The sequence below is a fragment of the Orycteropus afer genome, unplaced genomic scaffold (genome assembly GCF_000298275.1).
Source record: "Orycteropus afer afer isolate SDZICR_OR568_19922 unplaced genomic scaffold, OryAfe1.0 scaffold00042, whole genome shotgun sequence".
Taxonomy (NCBI): domain Eukaryota; kingdom Metazoa; phylum Chordata; class Mammalia; order Tubulidentata; family Orycteropodidae; genus Orycteropus; species Orycteropus afer.
Genome location: NW_006921629.1, coordinates 3,916,718 through 3,929,004, shown reverse-complemented (window position 1 = coordinate 3,929,004; position 12,287 = coordinate 3,916,718). Strand labels below are relative to the sequence as shown.

The following is a 12,287-nucleotide window of genomic DNA, read 5'->3' as shown; positions in this document are numbered from 1 at the left end:
TTCCGAGGCAGTATCACTACGGAAGTAGATTGCCCAATCTTCCTTCTGAGGAGTGGCTAGTGGGTTTGAATCGCCAGCCTTATGGTTAGCAGTCAAGTGCCTTAGGCTATGCGCTACCAGAGCTCTGCCTAAAGTACTCTTCCTCTAGCCTAAATTTCTATGGTATGATTTCACATATGTATATATACATAATAATGGGAGCTCTGGTGGCATAGTGCCTAAGCCATTTGACTGGTAATCAGAAGTCTGGTGGTTCAAACCCACCAGCCACTCCTTGGAAGGAAAGTTGGGCAATCTACTTCCGTAGTAATACTGCCTCAGAAACCCAAGGAGGGGTCTCTATGTGTTGGATCCCACTTGATGGCAGTGAGTTGTGTTTTTTTAATATATGTATGTACAATAATAGTGTATACCAATTTTTCTTACGTATCTGCTTAGTCTTTTTTCCCTATTATTTGTAAGTTCCTCAAGATCCACATGTTATAATATTGTTTGTGTTTTTATGGTGTTCAAGTCAGAGCCTTGCATATAGTAGGCTATTTATTCATATTTAGAAAAAACTTTACCCAAATTTGGTGATAAAAATTAAAGGATAGATGCTGTGGTGATGGTGGAGAAATAGCTTACCATTTTAATATATACTCCTTCTACAAACATACTTCTGGGTATTTTCCATACATGTAATTATATTTATCTGGATAAATTTAAAATAAGAAATAAAAGCAAACCAAGTATAACTAGATACATTTTAATTAAAGTTCCCTAACAAGTCTTAAATAATCATTCTTTTGTTTTTTATTTAATGTGGTTTTTAATTTTTATATATAAAATGGTTACTGGTGATCTAAATAAATATTTCGAATTTTTGTCTAGGCAAGTAATGCTTCAAAAAATATATCAAAAGCAAAACAATTGATTGAAAAAGCGAAAGCTTTACACATTAGTAGGTCAAAGGCTACTGATGAAATGCCAGCACCCTTAAGACGTTCCTCTAGACATCAGGCACTTACTGAAAGGAAGAAATTGTCAGAAACAGAAGTAAGTATTATGCATATTTACTGGTTCAAGTTCTGTTCTATTCTGCTGTTTGGAATGAGATAAGAAAATCATTGCTAAGTTATATAAGGTAGCATTGTGAGATAGCCTCAAGGTGGTAGAAAAGAATATCATTTGTAGTTTTGCCTTAAAAGCCTTTGACTATTTTTGCCCTACATAATACAGTTCAAATCTTTATGAAGTCAATTAAGATCCTTCATGGTTGAACTAGCCCTTCCCTTGCCTTAAAGCAATGCCCTTCACCATACACTCTCTTTGCTGTAGTCTCTAGATTAAGCATTTCTCCCCAAATGATACAATTTTCACTTTGTGTTCTCAGCTTGAGATATCTGCTCCTGGTACTCTCTTTTACCTGAGGCATTTGCTACTCTACCTTTAAGATGCTACTAAGTGCCTGGGTGGTGCAAACAGTTTACACAGTCAGGCGATCTATTTGTGAAAATCAACCTTTGAAACCCTGTGGAGGTTACAAAGACCAGGGTATGGAGCACAATTATACTCTGACACACTTGGGGTCACACAATGAGTTGGAACTGACTCGATGGCAATTGTTTTTTTTTTTTAAGTGCCACTACCTCCTTGAGGGAGCTCTGGTAGCATAGTGCCTAAGGTACTTGACTGCTAACTAGAAGGCTGGCAGTTCATACCCACCAGCCACTCCTCGGAAAGAAGGTTGAGCAATCTACTTCTGTAGTGATACCGCCTCAGAAACTCAAGGAGGGGTTGCTATGAGTCGGGTCTGACTCGACGGCACATAACAACAGCAACAACCTCCTCTTGAAAGCTGTGCTGATGCCTTCAGGCCAAATAGTTTCCTTTGGTGTATGTACTTGTTTTTTTGACCTCCAGTCAGTACTGCTCCCACCACACTGTATTATAACTAGTTAAAATATCTACTCATGCTAGCTGGCCCCCCATGGGTCCCCTAAATTCTGGAGTAAACTTGAAGCCAGTTCTTGAGTTTTATTTGTCTGCGTATTCCCAGCACCTGCTATACACCTACTTCTCACATAGTGACTATCCAGCATTTTACATTTATGAACACTTTGAAAAAATTCTCAGGTGGCACCTCTGATGTTCTGGGTCCCATGCAAGACTGTGGTGGGGGCCAGGGCACCATCCACCTGCCACCCCAAATGATATACCCAAAGGCCCTGGTGATGCCTAGCCTTCTCATTCATCCATGATGTCTAGGTCTGTCCACAAAAGGCACAGGGTGACGGGAACAGTGTGAGGTCGTGGGTGGGCAGGGGGAGACTGGGCAAGGTCCTGAAGGTGCCAGGGAGATTGGTAGGGGGAGGTAGGAGGTGGGAAGGGGGCCGTGCAGGGCTGTGGGGCCAGGGTGGATGGAGGATGAGTGGGGTCTCTCCACTTAGAGCAGGAGGTGGCAGGTGGTGGGCAATACCTTACCACCACCACTCCCAACCCCCACGGGCTCTGCTTTGGTGGGGAAGAAGGGCCAGCCGCAGTCATCCTGAGACATGCCAGCAGCCCCTGGCAGTTACTGAGCAACAGTGGGAGGCAGGAAGACACCAGCACTGAAGAAGGGGCATGGTCCTTGACTCTGGAGAACGCTGATTTTGAGTAACACCCTGGTCTTGTAACCTAACCTGTCAGTGACTGAGGGGTGGGTATATTGCTTGATACATAGTAAACTCACTGCTGCCCAGTTGATTTGAGTCATAGCGACCCCTCCTTGGGTTTCTGAGGCAGTATCTCGATAGAAGTAGATTGCCCAGTCTTCCTTCTGAGGAGTTTGAACCACCAGCCTTCTGGTTAGCAGTTAAATGCCTTAGGCACTACATCACCAGAGCTTCCTTTATACATAGTAGGTGCTCAATAAATGTATCCTGACCACGTAAAAACATCAGACTTCATCTAATCCATTTCTAGGCTATATAGTTAGTTCTGATAGGATAGCCAGACTTTCTATAGTTTATATTAATTATTTTATCTGGAATATAGTCTACTAATTAATTCTTTAAAAAAGAAAAGCCTATAGTTATAATAAACCCACATCACATAAACTTGTATGATGAAAGGGGAGACTGCCCTTTCATGTGCTTTCTTTTTCAATCAGATAGTGTCTTGTGAGGAGAAGTACTGAGTTGCTAATTTAATGGTATGGCCTATATATCTTAAGACATCAAATATATAATACACTTTTTTGATTTTTCTCTTATTTTGTCTTAGGATTCTGTAATAATAATAGATTCAAGTCTTACTTCTTTAAAGCAGCCTGAGAAAAATCAGAAGAAACTTAAGTGTTTGAATGATGTGCTAGGAAAAAACCTTAACCAGTCGCCTAAAGATGTACCAGGTAATCAGCTTTAATAACATTATAGAAAAACTTGAATGTTTTGTGGGAATTGTATTGTTTTGGTGCTCTTGTGATGCAAATTTAATCTCTTGACTTAGAAAATATAAAAATTTTAATTAAGTAGGATTTCTATTTTAATAAGTAAAAGTATAGTATAAATGAAGAATTTTGTGAAAAGGGAAGCTGAACATGTTTTAATTTAGTGTATTTCCAGGTACCTATTTAGCATCACTAAATTAGGGGTTCCCAAGTCTGTCTGATCATCAGAGTCATCTGGGTAAATTTTAAATTTTATATCTTTAGGTCCTTCCCTAGACATCTTGAATAAGCATCTCCAGAGGTGTGCTGTGGGAATCTGTAGTTTTAAAAAAACATTCCTCAGGAGATTCTGATACTGCTAGGTTTAGGAACCAGATCATCATGTAAAAAAATACTTTATAAAGAAAAGAGTTAATTGAAAAAACTGAAAAAGATATATAATTTTGAAAGCAGCTGATGGTAAGTGGAGATGGAAAACATTGATACTAACCTAAGTATTTATTTTTCTAAGGAAAAACAAAAGTTGCTCCTTTATTTCTTGCCAGAAAAGCTCAAAAAACAGTGGATACTGTCCTTGGATTTGATGAAAGCAGGTCAGTCCAATGCAAATTATAAATTACTAAAATATTTTATGGAATGTATTTTGTATTTATTTGTTGATGAGCAAGCAGGTAATTATCATTTGAAGTTTCAATAAAATTCTATAGATGATAATATTGACAATACTACAACTATTATTTAAAGATCTTAATTTTCTACAAAATTATGCCCATATCTAGACAAAAAAGCAGAATAATAAATAAACCAAAAAAAACCTCCAAAAAGCTGATTATAAATTTCATTTATTCAATAAATATTTAAATACCTCCTATGTTCCAGGCACTACATTTTGTATGGAGAATATAATGGGGACAAAATAACAAATATTGCCTGTCATCATAGGGCTTATAGTCTAGAGAGGGAAGACAATATATGAAGATTAATCAGGCCAACAAATGAAGAATTGCTAAAGATTGGTATAAAGTTCTGTAAGAGTTTATTTTAAGGAGATTTGGTCTGATCAAGGAAGGCTTACCTGAGACTTGAACGGCAATATGAAGGATGAGCAAGAGTTAACAAGGGGGAGGAAAATTGTTCTAGACACAGTCTGTGCAAAGACCCTATATAGGTAGAAAGAACATAAAAAACCAAACCAAACCCACTGCCATTGAGTAGATTCTGACCCATAGCTACCCCATAGGGCGGAGCTGTAGATCTTTATGGAAACAGGCTGCCGCGTCTTTCTCCTACTGAGTGGCTGGTAGGTTCAAACCACTGAATTTTTCGTTAGTAGCCAAATGCTTTAACCACTGCACCCCCAGAGCTCCTAGAAGGAACATGGTAAATACGTAGTAAATACAAAAGACTTGAAGAATGTCAGTGTGACTTGAGTAGAGAGAGCAAGGATGAATGGAATGTGAGACTAAGTTGGAAAGGTAGGTGCCAGACAACATAGGACTTTTAAAGAATTTTATTGTTAACCTAAGACTGATGAAAACTCAAAAGGCTTTAAGCATGAATGTGGAGACAAGCAGTTTTGAATCTGGCTATTGTGTAAAGAATTGGAGAAGGGATTAGAATGTGTATAGGAGTCCAGTGGAGTAGGATGTTGCAGATGATGTAAAGACATTTAGGACATAATTAAAAAGCCTTTCATGATTAATTAGATGGGGGTGTAGGGCAGTGAGGGAAAGGAGGGTATTAGGATGGTGCCAAAATTTCTGCTTTATGCAACTGGATGGCACAATAAAAGACCAGATAGAGCCATCTAAAGTTGCAGGGTTTTTGTTTATTTGTTTGTTTGTTTTTTCCTCCTGTTTTCACTTTATTGAGGATACAATTACATATGGTTAAATGTATAGATCTTAAGTGTTCAATTTTGACAAGTTAGCCTATATCAAGATATAAAATTAATATTTTACCCCAGAAAGTTTACTTATACTTCTTTTCTGTTTTTCTGTTACTCCACTTCATCACCATCATGCCAGAGATGATGAGAGTAGCACTATTCTGATTTCTGTTACCAGAGATTTGTGTGTTCTGATCTTAAATGGGATATACAGTATTTACTCTTTTATGTCTGTAATATTCCACTCAGTATGATGATTTTGAGACTTATTCATGTTGTCAAGTATATCAGTAGTTCATTCTTTTTTTGTTGTTGAGTAGTATTCTGTTACATGAATACACCACATTTTGTCTATATATTAATCTTTTGATAGACATTTGAGTTGCTTCCAGTTTCAAACTTTTGTGAATTAAGATCTTAGGAACATTTATGTATAAGTTTTTGCATGGATATATTATTTCATTACTCTTGGGTAAATACCTAGAGCATAGACAACTTTTAAAATGTTGGTTCTGAAGAGAAGAAGAGTTGTCACTAGAGAGGCATGAAAATCAAATCAGGTTTTTTTTTTACTTAGTGAAAGAGACATCATATTTAAAAGTCATAGAGAAGTAATGAGGAGAAGTTGAATTCATGAGAGAAAGAATAATGGCTTTAAAGTTTACATGATTTGAGTTCCAATATAATTTTGGGGAATTAGTCTCTATTGGTCAATGCTCATGGAAGCAGCAGTCAAGAAATCAAACAACATATTGCATTGGACAAATCTGATGCAGAATACCTCTTTGAAGTTGTTAAAAAAAACAAAAAAACAAAGATGTTACTTTAATGACTAAGGTGCATCTGACCCAAGCCATGGTCTTTTCAGTTGTCTCATATACATGTGAAAGCTAGACAGTGAAAAAGGAAGACAGAATTGATGCATTCAAACTGTGGTGTTGGTAAAGAATATTGAATATGCCTTGGATTGCCAGAAGAATGAACAAATGAATCTCAGAAGAAATAACCAGAATGCTTCTTAGAAGCAAGATGGCAAGACTTGAGCTTGCTTATTTTGGACCCTAGAAAGGTCATTATGTTTGGTCAAGTGAAGGGCCAGTGAACACGAGAGAAACCTTCAATGAGGTAGACTGACACGATGGCTTCAAGAGTGGACTCAGATATGATCATGAAGATGGCGCAGGACCAGCACCGGTTTGTTCTGTTATATGTAAGGTGGGCACGGGTCAGAGCCTATGACTAGACGGCAGCTAACAACAAGAGGAGGGAAAGGAGGACAGAATGGGCAAGTAATAGACGAATTTGTGTGTTTTTGTGTAAGGAAGTTAAGGAAATTCACATCTGATACCTCTTTTCTCTGTAAGATTTGAGGTCATCTTTTAAATGTGAGGAGATAGGAATGGACAAGATCTGTGTTTGAAGAGAATGAGGGAGATTTAGTCCTAGAGAGGGAGTTGAAAAGAAAAATGCAAGATTGTTGATAGTGTTGAGGGTCCATTTGAACTGATACTGTGAATTTATGGTGGAACCGAGTGCCCAGTTGTTTGACTAGCTGCTCAGTGCATGTGCAGGGAAAGCAGGATGTTGATGATTTTTGACAGGCAAGTGCCACAAAAAGAAAGTAAGGTAGTTGAATAGATTGTCAAGAGTGTTACTTAATGGTGGAGTATGGAACCTAAGCTAAATAAGGAGGAGAATCAGTGAAGGAAGGTGTTGATGAATTGAGGAAAAGAGATGTATTTATGGATTAGCAGTCATAAAGAGGTTGAAGAGCTTGACATTGGAAAAATTGTAGATCAGCCTGGGTAGCCTGTCTTGCTCTTCTAGTAGCTTGAATTCTGTACTTTTTTTAAAAAATAGTTCAACATGTCATGCTTATGTTGCTGAATGCCAACCTGAAATGAGAAAAGCATCAGCTTGGTCACACTGTTATCTGTGTTTGCTTTACCTAGCAGAATCATTTTAAGGAATAAATTTGCTAATTTTGGACTATTCTTAGAATTCTTACATTATAATTCTTAGAACTATTCTTCTGTGTACCATTAAAGATTAAAAAAATTAATTCTTAAAAAAGTTAAAATTTCCAGAATACTACAAAGAACTCCCATATTCCCTCTACTATTTTCCTGTCTTTCATGCCCTTGACTGTTTTTATTAAAAATGCAGACCTTACTTGCTAGAGGATGACCCTCCATTTCCTTATCACTTGTGTCTTGTCAGGATTACCACAGAAATAATACTCTGCTCCTCTATATTTATCTATTTATTCATGTATATATCTTAATATGGACTCATGGATTCCTATTGTATTCAGTAGGTTATAATCTATTCTGTCATTATTTATTTTGCTCAAATTATTTTTCCTTCGGGCAGTAGAGTCCTTTACATTGCCTTCAGATTCCTTGGTCATGTCCTATTATTCATGGAGCATTTCCTTGCTTTCTGGGAAAGTAAAATGTTCTAGACTCATCTTGTACTTGCCCAGCACTGGAATCAGCCATTTCTCCTATGAGCCTTGGTTCCTTTTAGTGGAGCATGGTATTTAGAAACCAAGGTCTAGTTGCTCATTGCTCCTGAGATATCATTGCTTCTAGGCTTTCTCAGCAGATGAAGCTAAGAAATGTATGTATGTATATGCATATGCACACACATATCCAAAACTGTGTATTAAAGCCATGGGTGCATACCTATAATTCCAGTTTCAGTCCAGCAACTCAGGGTCCTTTCTAGCTTTTCCTTTTCCCATGTTTGGAAACAACGTCTCCACCAGGGAGAAACTTGACTGCCAGTATCCTCAGTATGTTTAATTCATTCAGTCAATTTACTTATTTGCTCAATATAACCAGTCTCCCAAGATATATGCAAATTCATTTTCCATTCAGCAGTTCATATGCAATTTGTCTCATGACATGACTGCAGTTCCCCACAATGTAACAGCTCTCTTCCTGCTTCCTCCCCATAGTTACCTCTTCCCTGTGTCCTTCCCTGCCATGCACTCCCGCCCGCTGAGCTGTCTCCCTGTGCACACACTGCCCTTCTGGTCTCCCATGATTGATCACTCCAAGTAGTGTATCTACCTGATGGAACTGTTCAGCTCATATGCCTGTCTTTTATTTGGCTGGAAGCCATAGGAGTGAGTTCAATTCCAGATCTGAAGGGTAGCTAGGAGCCATAGTCTCAGGGGTCTCACCAGGCTCTATCAGATCAGCAAACTTGACCTTTTTTTTTATGATTTTGAGTTTTGTTCCCTCTCTCTATCCAGGATCTCCTGCACTGATCCGCTTCTGAGTGGTTGATGGTAATAACCTGGCACCATCTAGTTCTTCTGGTCTCATGGTCATAGAGGCTGAGGATCATATGGTCTAGCAGTCCTTTGGACTAATTGTTTCCATGTATCTTTGGTTTTCTTCATTCTTCTTTGTTCTGGACAAGGAGAGAACCATCGTTGCATCTAGATGACTGCTTGCAGGCTTTTAAGATCCCAGTCGCTAATTACCAAAGTAGGATGTGGAAGAGTGTTTTTGTGTAGTAAGTTATGCCAGTTGAGCTTGATGTCCCGTGCGACCATGGTCCCGAGCCCACAGATCCATCTACTTGCTCCTTCTGTGTAGCTGGCTGTGGCCAAAAAGTCACCATAACCTTGTCCCTTGTCAGTTCTGCTATATACCTGGATATTCTTACAGCACATACTAATATGCTTGTAGCAACATCGTCTGCCAACCCTATACATGGTCATGGGAACACTCCCCCCTGCCTAGACATACCTGATTGTTCACTCTGTCTACCCATCTATCTACCTGATCAATGCTTGCCATCACTGACAACGCAGTACTGTATTTGCAAAAGGGTCCATCTTTGTTGTCTATACCTCCCATGTATCTCTCTCTGTCTTCCTCTTCCTCAATGCCACTGTGTTGATTACTCACATTTGGTACATTGCCCTTCCCTTTACTTGAATCAATACTTGTCTCTACGTATCTAGCAGTGTTCCCTCCCCTCCCCTCACACTCCTGGTAACAAAGAAGTTTCGTTCCATATATAGGACTTTCCTTGACTTTTTACAATGAACTAATAACAGTATTTGTCCTTCTGTGATTGACTTATTTCCCTGAGCATAATGTCCTTCCAAGTTTCATCCATGTTATATGGATTCTGCATTATTCTTTAGTGTCGTGTAGTATTCCATTGTGTGTATGTACCATAGTTTGGTTATCCATTCTTCTGTTGATGGGCTCCCAAGATATTTTTAATCATTATATCTTACCATCTTCTTTGGCACCTGGTAACTATCTGCTTAACATTTACATTCTGCTATTCAAACCAAACCAAACCTACTACCATCGAGTTTGTTCTGTATAATTTTCTCCTATAGATACATACTAATTTAGATACAACTTTATTTACTCATCCTTTCCCCCTTATAAGGAGTTCTGGTGGCGTAGCACATAAGGCATTTGACTGCTAACCAGAAGGCTGGTGGTTCAGACCTACCAGCCACTCCTCAGAAGGAAGATTGGGCAATCTACTTCTATAGTGATACCACCTCAGAAACTCAAGGAGGGGTTGCTATGAATCAGATCCGACTCCACGGTAGTGAGTTTTTTTTTTTTTTTTTCCCCTTATAAGGAGCTCTGGTGGTGCAGTGGTTAAAGCTTCCAGCTGCTAACCAAAAGGTCAGTGGGGTGAACCCACCAGCCATTCAGTGGGAGAAAGATAAGGCAGTCTGCTTCCCTAAAGGTTTACAGCTTTGGAAACCCTATGGGGGCAGTTCTGTCCTGTCCTGTAAGGTCTTTGTGGGTCAAAATTAACTCAACAGTAGTGGATTTGGTTCCTCCTTACCACCTATTAACTAACAGTAAGGAAATTCTTTCTCTTTTCTAAAACTAATCCCTTCGATCTGGCTTTGGGTCTCATTTCTCCCAAATAGGAAAGAAAAGTAGAAATCAGAGTTTTTATAGCCTCTTTAATTACCAAAGGAGCTCTCGTGGCACAGTGTTTAAAGCTAACCAAGGGTTTGGGGGTTTGAACTCACCAGCTGCTTTGCAGGAGAAAGTTGAGGCAATCTGTTTCTGTAAAGATTTACAGCCTTGGAAACCCTGTAGGGCAGTTCTATTCTGTCCTGTAGGGTTGCAATGAGTCAAAATCTACTTGATGGCAGTGGGTTTGGTTAAATTACCAATCCAAATTTCTTTTCATAGATAGTGTTATAATTTTTACACTGTATATGGCAGGGAGCTCTTGTGGTAGAGTGCCAAAGGAATTTGACTGCTAACCCACCAGCCACTCTTTTGTATATGGCAGGCTAGGAAGGGAATATGTGTTGTGATACATCACCCCCGCACACCCTCCCACCTGCTACCACTCCCAACTCTCCATCCTTCGCCTGCGTCCCCTAACCTTCACTTTCCTCTACCTCCTGACACTGTAGTCAAAATTCCTGTGATTGGCAGTCTGAAGATAAGCCAGATAAAATTGAGTCAAGTGAAAGTAGGATATCAATAATGAGGGCTCCAATTGTCCTGCTTTATATTGGACACCATATTACAATAGAAATTCTTGTAAATTTTTTTTTAATATGGCACTTATTCTTTGTTTTAAAAATGTAAAAAGCAGAAAAGAGGGAAAAAACTCAGCTATCACCTAAAGATAGCCACAGTTAATGTTTTGATGGGTGTCCTTCCAGTCTTTTTTTTTTTTTTCAATACATATTTATTTTTATCTAATTTCTTAACACTGACAGATTTATGTTTGTAATAAGCAAGAAGAATTTGACCAGCTAACATTCAGGAAACTGACTGGATTTTTCCCAATTAAAATTTGTTTATTTTCTTGATAATATACTCTATTAAGTGTTTTATGACTGTAGTTTCCATCTTTGAAACCATTTTCTTAAAAGTCAAGATACATCTGAAAAAGCTCAGAATTGCGACGTGCAGTTTAAAGCGAAGCGTGAATTTCTAATGAGTGGTTTGCCAGATTTGTTGAAACGACAGATTGCAAAGAAAGCAGCTGCACTGGATGCATACAGTGCCATGAGTTCCAGTTTCCAGAGAGTTGTTCATATTCAACAGAAAGACGATGGTGAGTTTATTATTTTTGAATATTTGTAATTCAAATATTAGAAATAATATGAAGATGGTTAAAGATGAGGCTAAGGTTGAAATAGAATGGTGGTTTTAGTGAGAATTTCAGTGTATGTTTCATCCTCTTCTTTAGCCAAGGCCTCATTTATTGAGAATGGTGGTGGCGGGGGGCAGCAATGAAGCCAAAGATATCCTTACCCCTGCTTCTAGAGATAACAGGCAAACATGAGGGACCAGAGAAGCATTATGTTCTAAAAGGAATGTAGTTCCTTTCAGAAATCATAGCCCATCTGTGAGCAGAGAGGAGCTCCAGCCTTGTTCTGTCTACAGTTGAGTGGTCAGAGGAAGTCTGACAGAATAGCTTTTACTATTAATACCATGTAAGTGGTTTCTGGAGTCCATAGGTAATGAGGAGCAGTGTTTCACTGCTCCTGTTCTCTCCTCACATGCGCCGTAGGCAAGGGTGAACTATCTGCACAAGTCTCTTATACACTATTATTAACCTGATTATAATCTAATTCTGTTTGGATCCAAATGCTATAGGAACCACAGTCTTACTTTACTTATAGCTTATAATCACTGATAATGTACAAAGACTTATATCTTTAGTTGGTCACGGGTCCTACCTAGAGGTCTTCTTGTCAGCATAAAACCAGTTATATTTTCCTCAGCTCACTTTGTGGTTTGGTTGAGTACACTCCCTCTGACCATGAAATTCTATACTGTACTCCATTATCTCTTCCTTTTGAGTTTTTGTTCAGTGAATCTTTCTAGTAATCTCTTCTTTTTTACTTTATTTCCATTGAATGGCTAATGGCTAATGGCCATTCAGGAGCTCTGGTAGCATAGTGGCTAAGACACTTGCCTGCTAACTAGAAGGCTGGCGGTTCAAACCCACCAG

General features: G+C 38.7%; 1 protein-coding gene across 1 annotated transcript in view; it reads left to right on the top strand.

The window, feature by feature from the left end:
* ATAD5 (ATPase family AAA domain containing 5) overlaps positions 1-12,287 on the top strand; it is a 65,838-nt gene that overhangs the window by 12,073 nt on the left and 41,478 nt on the right. The window contains exons 4-7 of the mRNA XM_042780481.1: positions 874-1,038; positions 3,250-3,376; positions 3,927-4,008; positions 11,200-11,384. Coding sequence (XP_042636415.1) covers positions 874-1,038; positions 3,250-3,376; positions 3,927-4,008; positions 11,200-11,384 — 559 coding nt within the window. The remainder of the gene's footprint in view (positions 1-873; positions 1,039-3,249; positions 3,377-3,926; positions 4,009-11,199; positions 11,385-12,287) is intronic.